A 17851-nucleotide genomic window follows, 5' to 3' on the forward strand; every position below is an offset into this window, starting at 1 on the left:
CCTACAGGCTGGGGAACTCCCTTCTCATCAGCACAGAGGCAGAAAAGGATATTGGATTCATTATAGACTCCAAGATGAACATAGGCCATCAGTGTGGGGACTCAGTCAGGAAGGCTAACTGCACCTTACCATGCATCCACAGATGCATCACAAGCAGGTCGAAGGAGATGATCCTCCCCCTCTATATGACACTGGTCAGGCCGCAGTTGGAGTACTGCGTCCAGTTCTGGGCGCCGCACTTCAGGGGGGATGTGGACAGCATCGATAGGGTCCAGAGGAGAGCCACTCGCAGGATCAGGGGGCAGCAAGGCAGGCCCTACGAGGAGAGGCTGTAAGACCTGAACCTGTTCATCCTCCACAAGAGAAGGCTGAGTAGGGATCTGGTGGCTGTCTATAAACTGGCCAAGGGAGACCAGCAGGCAATAGGAGAGTCCCTGTTCCCCTGAGCACTACTGGGAGTAACAGGGAATAATGGCCATAAGTTGAAGGAGAGTAGATTCAGGCTAGATATCAGGAGGCACTACTTCACAGTCAGGGCGACTAGGATCTGGAACCAACTTCCAAGGGAAATGGTGCTTGCTCCTACCTTGGGGGTCTTCAAAAGGAGGCTAGATAGACATCTTCCTGGAGTCGTTTGACCCCAGCATCCTTTCCTGCCCGTGGCAGGGTCTCGGACTTGATCTGCTCAGGTCCCTTCCGACCCTACCAACTATGAAACTTGTCCCCCTGATGGGGCTGGTCCTGGGTGGGGCAAGGGGGGGCAGGTCAGGGCTAGAAATAACAGGGAACCCCAATGCAGCTGGCTCTGGGGTGAGGCACTGGGGGCTGGGTATACCAAGGATTCTGCAATGCAGCTGGCTCTGAGAGGAAGCACCAGGAGCTGAGTATATGAAGGACTCCGTAATGCAGCTAGCTTTGTGGGGGTGCTAGTGGCTGGGTATAACAGGCTCCCTGATATGGCTGGCTCCGGGGTGGGGGGGATGCCAGGAGCCAGGTATAACAGGGATCCTTTCTGCAGCTGGCTAGGGGGGACAGTGCCAGGAGCTGGATATAACATGAGCTCATTGATACGGCTAGCTCTGAGGGAAGCACACCAGGGGCTGAGTATAACGGAGGCATATGATGTGACTGGCTCTGGGGCAGGCAGCAGGACCTGGATATAGCAGGACTCCCTAGTATAGCTGGCTCTGGGGGTGGCACAGGATCGTACCGGCCTCAACGACGTGGTCCATGGTGGGGAAGCGCTTGAAGACAGCGGTGCTGACGGAGCGCAGGATGAGCACACCAGCCAGACTGCCATAGCGCATAAGTGTGCGGCGTAGCAACCGGCCCCGTTCATCACGCCCATGCACACTGCCTGCGATGGCACACATCAGCCGGTCGGGCATTGGCAGACTTGTGTACTGGCTCCACCACCTTGTCACCACCAGCGTCACATAGAACCCTAGGGAGTGGGGGAGAGGCAGTTGGCTCTGGGGTGGGTCATCAGGGGCTGGGTATAACAGATGCAGCCACCTGTGGGGTGGGGCATTGGGGCTGGTTACACAGGGGCCTTTCACCTGGCACTGAGATGCAGCTGGCTCTGAGCTGGGGCATCAGAGGCTGGGTATAACAAGGACCTGTCACCCAGTGTGGAGCTGCAGCTGGCTCTGGGGTGGGGCACACTGGGAGTTGCACATACAAGGTCCTTTCACCTGGTAAAGATGCAGCCATCTCTGGGGTGTGGCACTGGAATGGACAGAACTGTCACCCTGTCTGGAGATGCAGCTGGTTCTGGGGTGGGGCATGTTGGCAGCATGTTGGCACCCAGCACTAGGCTGCCTCTGAAGTAGGGTACCAGGGCTGTGTCTTATAGGGACCCAGGGTTGTGGGGGCAGGAGTCTCACCCAGCACGAAGGAGACAGGAATGAGGTTGGCGTACTGGTCACAGTAAATCACCAGCTTTTCAAAGGAGCGTTTCTGATCCTCTGCCAAGACGAAGCTGGGAGCAGATATGCAAAGGAAGAAGCACTTGTGCAAGGCTGTTCAAAGAGCTGGGGCTGATGCTCTTGCACAGGACTCGAGCCTGCTCCCAGTGGGGGTCATGCAGAGCGCATGCATCCCTGCATGATAGTCAGGACACTCACATGTGTACAAGTGCTTGCTTGGAGTCACGCAAGCGCAGGCATTCATGCATGGGGGTGCAAAGAGCCTGCATGCCTTCATGCATAGGGTTGGGGCATGTGTACGAAGAGTCATGTATACTTGTGCAACAGGTCAAGCATGTGCATGTGCATGCAAAGAGTCACAAGTATGTGCAGGAGTCTTCACACCTCTACTTGTGCTCAGGCCTAGCATGTGCACACACGTGCAAAGGGGCCACAGGTATCTGAGCAAGGGGTTACATACCCCTACTCAAAAATAGGCCTGGTGAACACACACATGTGCAAAGGGACAATTTTCCATGCAAGGGGGGACACCCAACCCTCCTCCTGCATGGCCCTGGTGTCTGCACACGTATGCAGATGGCCACCGAGTTCTGTGCAAGTGATTTCATGCCCCTACTCACAAATAGGCCTGGCATGCGCATGCACACGTGTGCAAAGGGGTCCAGATCCCTGTGTGAGGAGAGATACCCACCCCTCCTCACATGTAAGCTTGATGTGTGCGCAAAAGCCACATATCCCTGGTACAAGGTGGGTTTCTTACCCCTCCTCAGGCTGGGGCCCAGTGTGTGCTCACCCACACATGCGAGAGAGTGGGGGGAGGGGACTCACCGATAGGTAAGGCTGAGGCCCAGGTAGGCGATGAGGAAGATGAGGAACTCACGGTACAGCAGCTTGTAGATGCTGCCGCGCCACAGCCCCAGCAGCTGGTAGAAGCCGCAGAAGCGGGCATTGGCCACACGGGCTGTGTAGGTCACTGTCATGGCTGGGGGTGGGACCTGGAGGCAAAGGGGGCGCTGTTGGGTGGGGGCAGGAGTAAGGGTGGGGCCTAACTCCCTACCTGGCCATTGGACCTACTGGATGTGGGGGGCAGGGCCTGGGGGCAAGGGGGCAGAGCTGTGGGAGTCAGCAGCCTTATACCTGTCCCCTCACCCCATTGTCCCCTGGGACTGGTCCCCCTCCCATAGTGTATGGGCAATGTCACTGGCATGGTTGGGGGGGAACCCTAGTGGCACATGGGGATGGGATCTGCCCTGGCACCTACCCCTCTGGCCCTGTTCCTTCCAACAACGCCCCCTTCTGGGTTGCGTCCCTGCCCCATAACACCCTTTGTATGAGGGGCGGGGTTTGGGGGCAAGGGGGTGGGATTGTGCTAGGCCTGGCCCCCCCCACTGGGATATGCCCATCATGGCACCCCTGTGTGCGTGGAGGTGGGGAGGCAACAGCCACTTCCCATGCTATAGTTTTGCAGGAGGGGCCTCACTCCCCTGCCCCACTCAATGTCCAGCTTCCCCACCCCAGCAATTACTCCCCCAAATCAGGCCTGACCCAGGCCCCAGACACAGTGTGTGTTGGTGGGGGGACGGACGGACCTTAGGAGATGCAGTGGTGGATCTAGGGGTGCAGTACTTCAAGAGGGATGTGGATAACCTTGAGAAGTTCCAGAGGAGGGCCACTCATATGGTTAAAAGCCTGCAGGTAAGGTCCTATGAGGAGAGATTGAGGGACCTGGATCCCTTCAGCCTCTGTAAGAGAAGTCTGAGAGAGGATCTGGTGGCCATCTACCAATTCATTTGGGAGGGTGGGGGGGTGCAGCAAGGGATACTCTGTTTATCAGGGCACCCCTTGGAGTAACTAGAAACAATGGCCACAACCTGAGAGAACAGATTTAAATTAGACATCAGGAAGAACTTCTTCATGGTAAGGGTTACCAGAATTTGGAAGGGGCTTCCAAGGGAAGTGGTGCTCTCCCCTCCCTTAGGGGTCTTTAAGAGGAGACTGGACAAACACCTGGCTGGGGTCATCTGACCCCAGCACTCTCCTGCCCAGGGCAGGGGATCAGACTCAATGATCTACTAAGGTCCCTTCTGACCCCTATAATCTATTAAATCTATGAAGTAGGGTATCTAGGGCTATCCTTAGGGGCAGTAGCAGATCTAGTGGGGGGGGGGTAGAGGCAGTATAGGGGATCTGGCAGAGGTGGGGGCAAGCAGGGGATCTGGGGGACTGTGGAGGGGCTCAGGGACCCTGTCTGGGGGCTGTGTCAAGGTTTTACCCCAGTGCCTGGGAGCTGAAGGGAGTAGGATAGAATTGGGGAGCTCCAGCCCTACCCCCCTCACCCCAGGGCAGGTGCAAAAGGTGTCCCCACCCCCAAGCCTGGGAAGACCCACCACTCACCTGACAGGTCTGGGATGGTTGTGGAGAGGCTGGAGGTGGAAGGAGCCCAGCGGCTGCTTAAATAGCCCTGGGCAGGGCTGGGGCTGTGTGGCAGGGAGGGGCGGCAGCCTGGGTTCTCTCCCAGTCCCTCTCTCACGTGGGCTGTGGTGGGGAGGGGGAAGGGGAGACGTCCCAAACACATACCAGGCAAAGGCCCCAGCCCAGGGCCCAGCCGGCACCTTTATGATGCTAAAGACCCACCAAGACTGAGATAACAGCAGGGTGGGGCCCGGCAGCTAGGTTCTCTGGCTGACCTGGGAGCCAGGGGTCTCCAGCCATGAGGGGGACGCACAAGGGTTAGAGAAGGGAACCCAAACACCTGGGTTTTCTCCAGCTCTGGGAGAGAAGTTGAGTCTGGTGGGTTGGAGCAGAGGAGCCTGGGTGCCCAGACTCCTGGATTCTCTAGGAGGGAATAGGGGGTGGGAAAGTGAAAGCAGAGGGTCTGGGAGTCTGGATGCCTGGGTTCCCTCACAGTGCGGGAAGAGGGGAGGCAGAGTGGGATCGAGGGTGGCCAGGTGCCAGTGCACCTGGGTCCTGTCCTTGCTGCAGGGCAGTGAGATGAGGTTGCCTTGGGAACAGCAATCCCTGGCATCTAGGTTCAGCTGGGGCCGTGGAAACACCCCCCCACTATGGGTCCTCTCCTCCAGCCCAGGTCCACAGTTGTGTTGGAGTTGTTGGGGGCCTGCAGCTGTTTGCAGGGAGAGAACCCAGCCTGCTAAGTCCAGAACCAGAAAGGAACCCAGGCATCCTAGCCCACAACCTCCCCTTCCAACCCACCAGACCTCAGCACCTTCCCCTGGCTGGGGTACAAGACAGAAATCCAGGCTCCTAGCTCTGCTTAATGGTCCCACCTGACTAGCCCCCACTCCCCTCCCAGAGCAGGGAGAAGCCAGGCTTGGGGGCTCCTAGGCCCCACCTGCTCTAACCCCCCAGCCCCGACTCCCCTCCCAGAGCTAGAGAGAACCCAGGCACCCTCTCCCCTGCTCCCATTAGACCCCCACGCCTCTCCTGGGATAGGCCAGCAGGTGTATGCATGGGCACTGTCCCTTTAAGCTTGGCAGGTGCCCACAGGCCACCTGGCACCAAGCCCACTTGGCTGTGCTGGCCCCACACTAATGAGCTGCTCCCAGATGGTCCCCCTGTGGGCCAAGCCCAAAGGCAAAACACAGCCTCCCCCTCACCCCCCCGCAACCATGCGGTCACTGCCTTTGGCAAGGCAGGAACTGGGACCCCAGGTGCCCAAATTCCTACAGCAGAGAGAATCCAGGCATCCCAGACCCCAGCTCTAACCCCCAATCCTTTCCTAGAGCTGGAAAGAACCTGGGTATCCCGGCTCCCACCCTCCTCTGCTCTAAACCACCAGTCCCACTCCCAGAGCTGTGGACAGAACCAAGGCATCTGGGCTTCCAGCACCCCACTTCTCATCCCCTAGCCCCCACTCCCCTCTGAGCTGGGGACAGAAGCCAGGCATCTAGGCCCCACCCCTCCCTGCCAGTGCTGAGGCCCAGTTCTACCCAGTGCAGGGTGCTCTGTGGTAGAAAGGGGATGGGGGGAGATGCTGCCAGCTGGCACTGCTAGATCTGGTCCCCCTGGTGCCTGAGCCCTGATCCTGCTTCCCTTGGTGCTGGATCCAGCTGGGCTTTAATCCTTGGACTGGGCCCCAGCTGCCTCCTGCCCACCCCCAAAGCAATCCCACACACACCAGCAGCCTTGTCTTCCTTGTCAGCTTTATTATTATGTACAGTTTTCTCCTGCTGTGGCTCCAGGGGTGGGAGGTGCCCAAGGGGGCCCTGACCCCCCCACAGAAGGGGGTGGGGCCACAGCTAGGTCCCTCCCCCCTGTGCTGGGGTGGGGGGGGGGACCTGCCCCCAGGGCCAGCAGGGGAGGAGGGGGTGGGGTCCAGGCTCACTTGGTGCTGGGGGGCTTGTAGGGCTCAAGCAGCAGAGTGGAGAAGGTGTTGACCTTGTCGGCCCCTCGTACCTCATGCGGCAGCAGCGGCAGCTTCACAATGTGGAAATCCTCATACAAGTCCTCCATCTGTGACAGATTGGGGGGTGCATAGGGGAGCTAAGAGAGGACCCAGGCATCCAAGAACCCCAGCCTATAAGCCTTCTTCCTGAGCCAGGTGTGGAACCTAGGGGTCCTAACTGCCAGCCCCCAACTCCCTAGCTGTACTAGTCCCCTCCTCTCCTGGGATAGCAATTAGGAAATCAGGTGTCCAGGCTCCCCACCCCCATTAGATTCTGTTCCACCAACCTTTAAGCCAGGCATGGAACCCAGGTGTCTGGGAACCCAGCTCCCCCTACTTGACACAAGCCAGGTGTGGAACCCAGGTGTCCCAAAAGCCTGTCTTCTCCCCTCCAGAGGCTGAGAATGGAACCCAGATGTGTTGTCCCCCACCCAGCCATGTTAACTGGAACACCTTGAAGTTGGGCCTGAATGAAGCTGGGAAGCAGGGTCCAACACCCTGCAAATGATGGGAGCAGGGCTTGGAATGCACCATTGCTCAAGGCAGGGGGTCAACCCGAGGGCTTGGGAAGGGGGGAAGCAGAGTCATGCAGGAGCAGGGTCCCTGGGGGCAAAGCGCACCTGGTCAAGGTACTTGGACTGGATCTTGTGGCGCGCCTCACACATCTTGCAGGGCTTGTCAGGTGCAGGGAAGACGAGCTGGTTGACAACGATGTTGTGGGTGTCGATGCGGCACTTGGCCAGCTCCTGGATGAGTCGCTCTGTCTCATAGAGCGAGAGGAACTCCGCGATGCACACGCAGATGAAAGTCGTCTGCTCCTGTGGGTTGGTGGTGGTGGTGGTGGGCGGGGGTGGGGGGGAAGTGTGGGGTTGCCCCCTGCCCCTCCCCAGCATCGAGCACAGCCCTACCCCTGCCTTTACCAGCACCCAGCCCCTAATCACTCCCTTGGTCCCCACAAAAGTACCAGGCCCATCATCACTCCCCTATCTCCTGCCAGCACATGCTGCCCCTCCCAGCACTGGGCCTGCCCCCACAGCACTGAGTTATGTCCTTACCAGGGATCCAGATTTTTAATTTCCCCATGGAAAAGTAAGGGGGGGGGGGAGGGGAATGTGGATTTCCCCTTTTGACCAAGAACAATGCGGATTTTTCATTTTAATAGAGAAACACAGATTTTCTACCTTTACAAAGAGCTCTCTGTAGGTGGGCAGAGTTCCAGCCTGCAAGGGGCTGGGGGGAGCAGGAGGAGGGTAGTCAGGCAGGGGGGCCATGCGCATATATGTGTATACACACGCACATGGCATATATGTGTATACACACGCCAGGAGCTCCCACAGGCATGAATGCCTTGTGCTTCTTGCAGCTGGTGGGGGGCACAGTGACTGCCCGCATGAGGCAGTGGCAAAAAGGGGACCACCTGCAGGTGGCCACAGCAGTGTTGGTGGCAAGGGGGAGGGGTAGCAAGCACCGAGTGGCAATTGGCGACTGCCTGCAGACGCCAGCAGCGGCAGCAGCCAGTCTCTCAAATCGCATGCACCCTCTATGCATTGCCAAAGCCCGCAGGTAAGTCAGGTGTTGGGGTGGGGGAAATTGAGGCCCCCATAGTGAGGGAGGGAGAGAGAGAGTGGGCAGGGCAGAGGCTGCTGCCCAACCTGGGCGGCGTGTGGTGCTTGAGGCCTGGGGTTGGAATGTACGATTACAGGGACGACACAGGGAGCAGGATGGGGCCATGGGCAGCTCATGGGGAGGGGGGCTGGCATCCCATTACTGTGCACACTCCGGGGGGGGGGGGGGGGGGGGGGGGGGGGGGGAAGAGTGTGCCTCCCAGATTTGTGCATAGGATGGGTGCAGGCTGCCTGCTGCAAATTTGGACCTCCCCTGTCCTGCTGCCCTCCACAGCCCAGCAGGTGAGACTGGCACAGTAGGGCAAAGTGGGGCCAGGCAGGGAAGGTCCTTGCTACCGTGAGCCCCACACACTGCCCTGGTGAAGCACACCCTGCCTACTGGCAGCAGCAGGGGTAGTGGCACGGAGCTGTACCCTTTGCTGCTGCTGGGATAGTGGCATTTCATTTTAAATCACAGATTTGGGGTTGTTTTGTTTTGTTTTTAAATCAGAGTATTTGCAATTTTTAAACAGAAAAAAACCCAGGATCCCATGTCCTCACACTCTTACCCCCAGCACCATCAGAGCACCAGGGTTGCCATTGCTCCCCTGTTCTCCTTCAGCACAAGGCCATTATCACCCTGTGCTCCATACTCCCAGCCCTGGGGCATGTCATTGCCTCCCAACCCCACCTCAACACCAGGCTGACCATTACCCCTGCTCCCCATCATTGTAAAAATGGGGCAATTTGGGCTTCTCCCTCACAGCTGTGGAGGCAGGGAGAATGAAATTCTGCCCCACACCACAGCTGCTGGATCAGGAACGCACAAGAGGCCCTCCCCAGGCTGTCCCATATAGATCCAAGCAGTGGCCAGCTCTATGGTTGCTGCCTCCCAAGGAATGTGGCTAGACTGGCCGGGCAGGAGGAAAGACCCATTCCCCACAGCCACAATGGACTGTTAAGGGTAACAACAGCCTCTGCCTACCAGAAGGAACCAAAGCCCTGTGGGCCTCACAGGTGGATGTGCCCAACCCAGGAGCCACTTACTGGGTCCTTGAACTGCTCACTCACAGACCGGATGACAGGCAGAGTCTCCTCCAGCTTAGAGGCCAGCTGGTCCGCATTCATGTCACCCAGTCCCAGCATGTTACACATCTATGGGAGGAAAAGGAAGAGGGGGTGTGGTATAAAATGGGGGCACCCATGGCCCAGCCCAGCCCAGCCCCAGAGGCCAAGGCTCCTTAGGATGGCTGAGAAGGGTTCAATCGCTAATTGCTGCATGCATGGGGGCGGGCGGGCAAGGGGCGGATCTCAAATCTGAGAGCAGAGCAAAGGTGCTGTGGGAGGCGGGGTATGAGTGACCCCAACCTTGGTCCTCCTGACCTGGGAGATGAAAGGGCTAATCTGGTTCTTGATCTGCATGAGGCGGCCCAGTCCCCGCTCCACAATGGTGGGGAAGTTGAGTAGCCGCAGTGTGTGCCCCGTGGGCGCCGTGTCGAACACCACTACGGAGAAATTCATCCCCTTCACCAGCCTGCGCCGGGGCAGACAAGGGGTTAGAGGGGTGGGGGGACCCCACCCAGCAATGCCCCCCAGGCAGAAATGGTACATCCCAGAGCAGCCCCTTACTGTTGAAATAGTATAACCCTCCCCCAGTGTTCTTTTCCTAATGGTCCAAACCAGCATCCCACCAACAAGTGGCAACAGTGGTACAACCCAGAGACCCTTTTTGCTATAGCCTATAATACCACTCTCCTTCATAATGGTACCTCCATACTACCCCCTCTCTACCTAAGTGGTACAACCTCATTCCACATCTCCAGTCAAAAGCCTACCTTGCTCACCCCCACTACAGTCATGGGACCTCCCGTATAAAAGTCCCTTCCATCAGCCCCTGGGGCTGGTGACCCTGGCTCACCTCATCACCTCTGCATAGCTCATGGCCTCATCGATACCCGGGAAGGCGCTCATGGCCTCCTGCATCATTTTCTTGCCCATGCTCAGCATGTTGTCCTCCTCGAAGAACTCGTCTGGGAGCTCTGCCACCCCCAGGCTGGGGTCAATCTCCTGCAAGGAGGGGACAGATAAGAGGAGGGGACTCAGAGGCTGACCCAGGTGTCAGAGCAGGGCCAGGACAGCCCCTGGTCCCTGCTCCAAGATGGGAAAGGGGGTAGTGGTCAGAGTAGCATTTGGCTGTGGAAGGGGGTGAGCTGAGGCAGATGCGGTCAGTCCTATGCATGACATGGAAGCAGTGGTTGGAGCGGGACACCTGGGTCCCTTGCTGCAGCCTCCTGGAGTGCCGAATGGAGCCCAACCCTGCACTTACCATGGCAAAGAGGTTATCGTAGCCCTTGACCTTGGTGGGCACCTTGGAGAACTTCTGGTCAAAGGCATCGGAGATGTTGTGGGCTGGGTCAGTGGAGATGATGAGGACGCTCTCCCGCACTTTGGACAGCTGCACAGCCAGACTGCAACTGGTGGGGGAAGAGAGGGGACCCGGGGGTCAGCAGAGCAAGCAGCAGCTACAGGAACCTATGGGGAGCTTTCTTGGAGGGTCCCTGGGGACTCTACTGCTCAGCATAGGGCTCATGCCCCCCCACACAGAAATGCAATGGTAGATCCCAGTTCCCCTGCAAGGGGTCTATTTCTCTAGTTGCCCACTGTGGTACAGCCCAAGTAGACCCCCTACCTGGCACAATGATACAGTGGTACACCCCATGCCCTCACTAAGACCACTCCCTTCCTGGCACCCCACACAATCATACCCCCCCATTCCTAGCACAATGGTACACCCCATGCCCTCAGGTAGACCAGTTGCCCGGTGCAGTGGTACATCCCAAACCCCCCTTACCTACAACCTACCCCTCCCCCACGACGCCCCCTATAGGCTCTCATGGCATATCCCAGCCAGGCCCCTGCTGCCACACCCCCTCTACAGCGATGGTACCTACCCCCTCATCCCGTTGTAATGGTTCCTCCCAACCCCTCTCTGCACACCAGAAGGACTCAACCACCCCACGCGGCAATGGTAGAGCCCCTACTCCCCCCTTCTACCCACAGTAGTACATCCCACATTAAAAGCCCCTCCCTTCGCCTCACCTGCAGGTGGTCTTGCCCACGCCCCCCTTCCCCCCCACGAAGATCCACTTGAGACTCCGCTGCTCGATGATGTTGCTCAACGTCGGCTCCAGCGGCTCCACATCGGGAGCGTCCTCGAACTCGTCCGCCTCCGGCCCCCAGCCGGACCCGGACCCCGCCGCCGCCATCTTGGAACGGCTGCACGTGACCCACGCTGGGACCATTCGACAAGGGGGGGAAATAGGAGAAAAAAAACAAACCACATGGTTCCTCGCAGCCGAGGGAGCGCCGCAGTTTTACCCCCGCCACAGCCCGGCATTGAATTTCCCGCTGTTATGATACCGCGGCAGCGGCTCAATGCTGCCCCCGCGGCCTGGAGAGGGGTGGTACACTCCGTCCCGCCCCGCTCCTCACTAGATTGGCTCCCTCACAAACCCGCCTACGCGAATTGGCCCCATCAAACCCCACCCCTCGGCTGGCAAGATTGGGCGATCTTCAGAACTGTCGGTCTGCCCCGCCTTATTCTGTTGGGAGCGAGGAGGCGGCCGAGGCGAGCTGGCTGGCAGCGGATTGGCCGGCACGCTGCCAGTCGCGTTCCAATTGGTGCCGGCGCCCACCCATCTCCTGGTTCTTTCCCTCCCGGCGCCCCTTGCGGTGCCCGATGCCTAGCAACAAGAAGCGCCGGCGGCTTTCCCAGCGTGCCTCGCGCGCCTGCGGCTTGGCCTGCTTTCCCGGCGTGCCTCGCGGCCGGCACTGGCTTTTCCCGTCACCGCCCGCGGCGCGGGGCGCTCCGGTGACAAAATGGCCGCCCAAGGGGAGCGGGGGGAGGCGGTGCCGCGGGGCCCCGGCGGGGAGGGCGGCGGCGGCGGTGGTGTTAATGTTTTTGCAAACGATGGCAGCTTCCTCGAGCTCTTCAAGCGCCGCATGGAGGCCGAGCAACGCGGACGGGCCGCGCCCGACACCGCGGGGCCCGGGGCTGAGGCCGGGGCCGGGAGCGGCGCTGAGCAGCCGCCGCAACAGCAACAACAGCACCAGCAGCAACAGCCCCCGGCGGCGGCGGACGGGAGGAAAAAGAGCGGCGGCGCGCTCGGCTTCGTAAGACCCCGCTCTCCTCCCCCACCTGCCCCCGACACTGCGGCGGCCCCGCCCTTCCCCCACCTGCCTGGGCCGTCCCGTCCCCAGAACTCCTGGCTCCTTCCCTACCTGCTTCTGACTCCCCTTCTCTTGCTGCCTTCTGGTCTGTGCCCCTTCCCCCCATCTTTGACTTCCCTTTCTTCTTGCCCATCTTTCTTTTGCTTATTTGCCCCGGCCTCCTTCTCATCTGTCTCTTCCCAGCATCTATTCCTGCCTCTCCTCCTACCTCCCTCGCTCTGTTTGCAGTGTCTCTGCCTGCCACTGTTCTGCTCTGCTCTTCTGTTCCCCCTCCCTGTTCCTGCTGACAGGCTGCCTCGACCAGCCCTGCCTGCCTTCATCTGGTGCCCCAGCAGTTGGAGGGGGGGCAGGCCACGGGCAGGCGCGCGTCCCATAGCTCTTTGTCTGGCAGCTTTCCACAGAGCAAGTGCCCAGCTCCTGCCACCACTTTGTGGTCGTAAAGCCCAGCAGCTGCCTCACCCTGGGGGTGAGTGCTACGGCCAGGGGAGGCACTTCCAGGGGAGAGAAGCAGTGCCTGAGGGGATCTGCTTGAGCTGGGAAGCTAGAGATCTCTCTAGGAACAGCACTGGTTCAGGCCTGGGCTGACTTTCCACTCCCACCCTCCCAGCCTTCTCTATACCATGGCACAGGTAGTGCCAGCAGCAGGGGCACTCGTAACATTGGCTGCTTTCTATCCTTTCCCAGGTTGGCCGGCGGCGAGGGGGCAACAAGCTGGCCCTGAAGACGGGAGTGGTAGCAAAGAAACAAAAGATGGAGGAGGAGGTAAAAGGGGGTTGGGGGGGGTGGCTGGGATGGCAGGGGCAGTGTTTCTGTGGCTACTTTGGGAAGTCTTACTCCTGCTTCTGGTGCCTCAATATGCCTATGTAAGTGTGACCCTGTTCTCCTGTGTGATTGTCTGGGAAGGGCCTAAGGTGGGGGTGAGGTAGCTAAGCTTGAGCAGAGACCCTGGCTCAATGCACTGAGGTTGAACTGGGGTCCCTCAGCCCCTGCTTTGATGCCCATGCTGGCTCCAGGGCAGTGGGGGACACCTGGAGCAGCCCCAAGGTTGCTAAAAGCTGGGTTCCCATTTGGGTATGGTTGAGGGGGGTGGGGAGAGGCATTGGACCAGGGGCTTTCCTGGTGTGTAGTAAATCCAGGAGATGGATGGATTGGGTGCTGGGGCTCCTGGCTTCCATCCCCAGCTTGGTGGGGAAGGGGTCCTTCCCTCCGCTTCCTAGCTCTGGGAAGGGAGCAGGACTGGTGGTGGTGGGATCTTGGGGAGGGGTGGTCTTCCTGCTGCTGCCAGGGCCCAGTCCCTCTTTTTTCCCCCCTACCCACCCACCCACCCTTTTTCTGTGGTGAAATGTGGCTCTGGGCTTGGCATCTGAGCTGCCCTTCTCCTTCTGCAGGTCCTGACGAGTAAAGGGGATGCCTGGGCCAAGTACATGGCTGAAGTGAAGAAGTACAAGGCTCATCAGTGTAGTGACGATGACAAAACCCGCCCCCTGGTGAAGTAGCTGCTTGCTGTGGGGCCTGGCCTGGTCTAGATCTAGCCCCAGCCCTGGTCGCCAGGACTTTTGTGTGTTGTACATACTTATTTAAGGTGGAAAGGCGTGTGCTGCCCCTCGCCGGTGCCTCCCTGCCCAGCTGCAGCTGCCTGATGATGGGGATCCCTGTTTTCTATGACTCTCCCAGGAGCCAGGACTCCGGCGCTCCCCCCTCCCCCCCTGCCAGTGCGGCTCCCCGGACAATCGCATCAGTGGCCCATGGCATAGCCTGCCCATCCTGCTGGGACCCAGCTTCCCCCTGCCCTCTTGTTCCCTCCGTGCTGGAGCAGGGGCAGGTGCTGCATTCATTCCCAGTCATTAAAGACCTTGGATCTTCCTAAGCTACTGACTTCTTTGTGGAGGTGCCTGGTGCTGTACATTCCCTGCCTGCACCCAGGAGTCAAGGGGTAGGTGCTCCCAGGCTCCTGCAACTGCCTCATCTGTCTCCTCTTCATCTGGAGGCATCGGTCTCCACCCCTTGGAATCACCCAGCACCTGCCCTGCTTGGGGGGAGCCCAGTCCTGCCAGCCCGACAGACCCTGGCAGTGACAGCTCCAGCCACAGAAAGCCTCAGTGGTGCGGATGGGACCTATTACATGAGAACTGCTTCTGCTGCCATCTCACACCCCCCTGGAGGAAGAGGATGGCCAGCCCCCAGAAACTCAGGCAGGCCTGGCTCCTTGGCTGTTCCAAGCCCTCACCCTGGATGCTTGTGGGGGAGCCCCACTTACACTGCACCAGTGATGTTGCTCTCTAGTGAAGACACTCCTCACCCCCCCACCCCCCTGTAGTGGGGGAAGGAAAAAGGGGGTATGGGGATCCCAGCCTATTTAGTCAAGGCAGGGGGGGCAGCTGGGAGCTACTGCTTGGTGCTCAAGCCTTAGAACAGCTTCCCCCCCCACACACCCTCCCCCACTGTACCCTTGGCCCCTGGAGCTCCTCTTTTTTTCTCCTGAATTTTTCTGGCCCCTTGTCCCTAAGGGAGCCCTAGTACACCTCAGCAGCCCCCATATCCTTGTACTCTCCTCTGCACCAAGCCACCCATGTGTTCTTACTGCACCGGCTTTTTAAAATAAAACCCCGTTGTACAGACCCCGGCTTGGTGCCTCCTTCCCTGGCATGTGGTGCGGGCAGTTCTAAGTCTGAGCTCTGCTGTACCTGAGGTGAGTGGCTTTCCACAGAGGAACTGACTCCCCCTGACACTACTTATAGCAAAGCTAGCTGAGCTGGGACCAAGTGGCTGCAGATCACTCCCTGCTGAGATGAGGATGGGGTTGGGATTGTTGGGGGCAGGCTGCAGCAGCAAGGAGACCATCTATCTGGATGCAGAGGGAGTGGGGACCTGGCCATGAGGTCTGCCTAGGGAAGACCTAGGGTGAGAGGGTGCCAGCCAGGGAGGTGGCCCCATAGCCAGGAGAGTGTCTTAGGGACCCCCATGGATTGGAAGCATCTAGGATTGAGATGCCAGGAGCCCCTAGACTTTACCCTCTGTGCCCAGTCATTGCCTTGCTCTGGTCCTGGATTGCCCTGTTCTCAGAGCTCCCTCCCTGGCTGCAAGGTGCTGGCTATAGTCCCAGGCTGCCGGCTTGTGTCCCTGCATGGGAGATGCCATGAATGCTGTGGGGAGGGTTAGAGGCCCTGAGCCCCCCAACCTTGTTTCCCATTTGGTATCTTCTCTTGGAACATAAGAGATGCCAGCTGTATGGGGGGTGGCCTATGTTGTGAAAAGGAGGCTGCTAGAGGAGCATGGAGCTGCTGCTGTTTCCAGCTGTGGTTCTGAAGGCAGCCTGATGTCTGAGCCCAGGAGTCCCAAGCACTGAAAGAAGGAAGCAGGTGGGTATTTGGGGGGGGCGGGGGGGATGCAGAGAGGGCTTTGTCCTGCCCCACAAAGGTACATGCTCTGGGGCACAGAAGCCAGGATAGTGCCTGACCCCCCCCCCCCCAACCCATCAGGCAGCTCTAGACAATAATCTTTATTGTGCAGCTCAAATATAACATGCATCCATCTCCCTTTGAACTCCCTGGCAAGGACCAGCTGGGATTGGGGCAGGTGGCCCCACGGTGAGAGCCAGGCCAGCAGTCACCCCCCCTTCCAAGCATCCCAGTCTGGGTAAGGCCAATTACTTGACAACTCATGGGGCAGCTGTAGGGGAAGGAGGAGGAGATGGGACTCCATATCTAAGGCAAAGATGCCCCTGGAACAGTGTGGAGTGGTAGCGCCATGGGGTGGGGCTAATGCTCATGACCTCTGAGAGACCCCATGGCTGCAGAGAAGGGGCTGCCTGTCCGGACAGAGGAGAGGGACTGGAGCCAGGACCCCCAGCCCTGAAGGCTGAGGCACTACAAGGCTGGGGAGGGGATAACGGCCAGGGTTGGCTTCCCAGGTGCACCAGGGCCTGCTCCCAGATCTAGGCAGGGCAGGTACCAGCCCCAGGGAAGAAAACAGTGTCCACCACAGGCTGCAAGCCCCATCTTCGACTCCAGCTCCTGGAGCTCAGCACCCCTCCACTAGACTAGGGGCAGGAATATGCTCCTCCCCCCCTCCCTGCACCCCCATGAGCTCCCCCAGGTTTGGCTTGGGGCTGCTCCTCCCAGAGGCACCTGGGAAGAGAACTGCCTCATCTAGCTTTTCGAAGCACCTGAGCCAAAAGCAGGGGTTGAATTAGGGCAATTGCAGGCATCTTTGGTGTCTTCTAGGTGCAAAAATCACCCCACATATGTGCCAGCAATGTTCTGTTTCTCTCCTCCCCTCCTCCAGCTAAGTCTCATAGGAGGAGAGCAGTGCAGCATCCACGGGCTCCATGCAGGATGGGCAGGTAAGCGAGCGCATGAGCCAGTCATCAATGCAGCCCACATGATAGGTGTGTAGACAGGGTAGGAACCGCACTGGGTCCCCATAGGCGAAGTCCAACATGCAGATCACACACCTGTGGTGGGGGAGGCAAGGTGTGACCCACAGGCTAGGGACAAAACCCAGGCATCCTGAGACTAGCAAATAAAAGCAGACGCCTCCCACCCCCCACCAGGTTTTATCCCCAGCCCTGCCTCCCCACATGGTACCTGGGTTGTATCCCCAGCTTGGCTTCTGCCCTGCTACAGGGCTTAGCAAGGCCCAAAGGAAGAGAACAAGGGCAGGGTTTGGGGCTCCTCTCCCCACCCCCAGATGAGGGCTGGGCTAGTGGGGAGAATGGGCAGAGCTGGAGGACACTTACTCCTTGGTTTTCCGGTCAGTGGGCTCAGTGCCCAGGTCAAAGACACCTGTGGGCAGGTGCTGGATGAGGCCGATGCGCTGGGCTATGCGGACCTGCTCCTCCTCGGTCAGCTGCGTTGCCAGGCACGACTGCCCAGGCACAGAGTGGTATGTGGGCACTGATGCCTGCTCCTGGATGGGGAGGGACCAAGATGCATATTATAGATGAAGCCCTATCCCCAGATACTACCCTGCAACTTATGCAAGAGGGGGCCCAGAAGCCCCCCCACAGCTGCCCCCACCTGATAGGGATGCCCCCTACACCATACAGGTTAGCACCACTCTGCCCTTGTAGGCTATGCCCCTATTCCTACAGGCCATGCCTCCATGACCCTGTCCAAGTCCCACACCCCATGACTGTCCATAGGCTATGCCCCCTCCCTCAGGAACCATGCCCTTGTCACCCAGCCACATTGGCCACGCCCATGACTCCACCTACAAACTACACCCTATGCCCCACCCACCTAGGCCAGCTCCTCAGACCCCAGCCACCGAAGTCAAACCTTTATGCCCCGCCCCCCTTTAAGCCATGCCCCCATCGCTAATGGCCCCTCCCCCCCACCTTCCCCCTCCCAAACTCAGCCATCCCTACAGCCACGCCCTTATAAGACACGCCCACTTCGTCGGCCACGCCCCCTCTAATGGGCCCGAGGCTGCTCCTCCCGTTCGCCCCCGCCCCCGGGCTGTTCCGCTGCGGGCGCCCCCTCTCCCCGCTGCACCTGGTAGGGAGGCGGCGGCGCGGCCCCGGGCCCCAGGCTTGCGCCGTCGGCCGAGTCGTTGAGCAGCGAGAGGTCGTCGGCCGTCTGCGATGACAGGCAGTTCCCCATGCCCGGGGCCGGGTTGGACGCTGCCACCCCCGGCCCTCCGCGGGGGGGAGGGGAATGTGGTGGAGACGCCGTTTTCCTCCTCCC

At 59.5% G+C, this 17851-nt stretch overlaps 4 protein-coding genes across 6 annotated transcripts in view; 1 reads left to right on the top strand and 3 right to left on the bottom strand.

Annotated features, from left to right (window-relative positions):
• The window catches only part of BEST2 (bestrophin 2), a 9674-nt gene extending 4406 nt beyond the window's left edge, over window positions 1–5268 (bottom strand). The window contains exons 1-4 of the mRNA XM_059732990.1: window positions 3518–5268; window positions 2757–2923; window positions 1887–1981; window positions 1176–1444 (exon numbers count right to left, since the gene is read on the bottom strand). Of these exons, the coding sequence (XP_059588973.1) occupies window positions 1176–1444; window positions 1887–1981; window positions 2757–2908 (516 nt within the window). The 5' untranslated portion in view covers window positions 2909–2923; window positions 3518–5268. The remainder of the gene's footprint in view (window positions 1–1175; window positions 1445–1886; window positions 1982–2756; window positions 2924–3517) is intronic.
• An 803-nt stretch (window positions 5269–6071) lies between these two features.
• On the bottom strand, window positions 6072–11333 carry GET3 (guided entry of tail-anchored proteins factor 3, ATPase). 2 transcript variants are annotated; one of them, XM_059732298.1, is made up of 7 exons: window positions 11034–11333; window positions 10261–10408; window positions 9853–10001; window positions 9303–9468; window positions 8982–9089; window positions 6951–7148; window positions 6072–6398 (listed from the first exon to the last, which is right to left on the bottom strand). In XM_059732298.1, the coding sequence occupies exons 1-7, from the start codon at window positions 11234–11236 to the stop codon at window positions 6267–6269; spliced, it is 1104 nt and encodes a 367-aa protein (XP_059588281.1). In that variant the 5' UTR covers window positions 11237–11333; the 3' UTR covers window positions 6072–6266. The 2 variants fall into 2 exon arrangements, with proteins under 2 accessions (XP_059588281.1, XP_006262363.3); XM_006262301.4 differs by having other exon boundaries at window positions 9318–9468; window positions 11034–11327.
• A 249-nt stretch (window positions 11334–11582) lies between these two features.
• Window positions 11583–14782, top strand: TRIR (telomerase RNA component interacting RNase). Of its 2 annotated transcripts, XM_059732299.1 has the most exons (4): window positions 11583–12107; window positions 12556–12630; window positions 12849–12926; window positions 13553–14782. In XM_059732299.1, exons 1-4 carry the CDS (start codon window positions 11814–11816, stop codon window positions 13658–13660), a joined length of 555 nt encoding a protein of 184 aa, XP_059588282.1. In that variant the 5' UTR covers window positions 11583–11813; the 3' UTR covers window positions 13661–14782. The 2 variants fall into 2 exon arrangements, with proteins under 2 accessions (XP_059588282.1, XP_019348746.1); XM_019493201.2 differs by lacking the exon at window positions 12556–12630 and having other exon boundaries at window positions 11621–12107.
• An 868-nt stretch (window positions 14783–15650) lies between these two features.
• On the bottom strand, window positions 15651–17811 carry LOC102568530 (RING finger protein 11). Its single transcript, XM_006262300.4, has 3 exons — window positions 17660–17811; window positions 16903–17072; window positions 15651–16617 (listed from the first exon to the last, which is right to left on the bottom strand). Exons 1-3 carry the CDS (start codon window positions 17765–17767, stop codon window positions 16449–16451), a joined length of 447 nt encoding a protein of 148 aa, XP_006262362.3. The 5' UTR covers window positions 17768–17811; the 3' UTR covers window positions 15651–16448.
• Between the last annotated feature and the right edge of the window lie 40 nt (window positions 17812–17851).

The sequence above is a fragment of the Alligator mississippiensis genome, chromosome 8 (assembly GCF_030867095.1).
Source record: "Alligator mississippiensis isolate rAllMis1 chromosome 8, rAllMis1, whole genome shotgun sequence".
Taxonomy (NCBI): Eukaryota; Metazoa; Chordata; order Crocodylia; family Alligatoridae; genus Alligator; species Alligator mississippiensis.

Coding starts and splice junctions, on each gene's coding strand:
- GET3 (XM_059732298.1), bottom strand. CDS start 11,236: ATGGTCCCAGCGTGGGTCACGTGCAGCCGTTCCAAGATGGCGGCGGCG. Junction 9,469..9,852: donor AGCTATGCAGAGGTGATGAG/GTGAGCCAGGGT, acceptor GCCCCGGCGCAG/GCTGGTGAAGGGGATGAATT. Junction 7,149..8,981: donor GTGAGCAGTTCAAGGACCCA/GTAAGTGGCTCC, acceptor ACCAACCCACAG/GAGCAGACGACTTTCATCTG.
- TRIR (XM_059732299.1), top strand. CDS start 11,814: ATGGCCGCCCAAGGGGAGCGGGGGGAGGCGGTGCCGCGGGGCCCCGGC. Junction 12,631..12,848: donor GCAGCTGCCTCACCCTGGGG/GTGAGTGCTACG, acceptor ATCCTTTCCCAG/GTTGGCCGGCGGCGAGGGGG. Junction 12,927..13,552: donor AACAAAAGATGGAGGAGGAG/GTAAAAGGGGGT, acceptor CTCCTTCTGCAG/GTCCTGACGAGTAAAGGGGA.
- LOC102568530 (XM_006262300.4), bottom strand. CDS start 17,767: ATGGGGAACTGCCTGTCATCGCAGACGGCCGACGACCTCTCGCTGCTC. Junction 17,073..17,659: donor CGCCGCCGCCTCCCTACCAG/GTGCAGCGGGGA, acceptor CTCCCCATCCAG/GAGCAGGCATCAGTGCCCAC. Junction 16,618..16,902: donor ACTGACCGGAAAACCAAGGA/GTAAGTGTCCTC, acceptor CCCCCACCACAG/GTGTGTGATCTGCATGTTGG.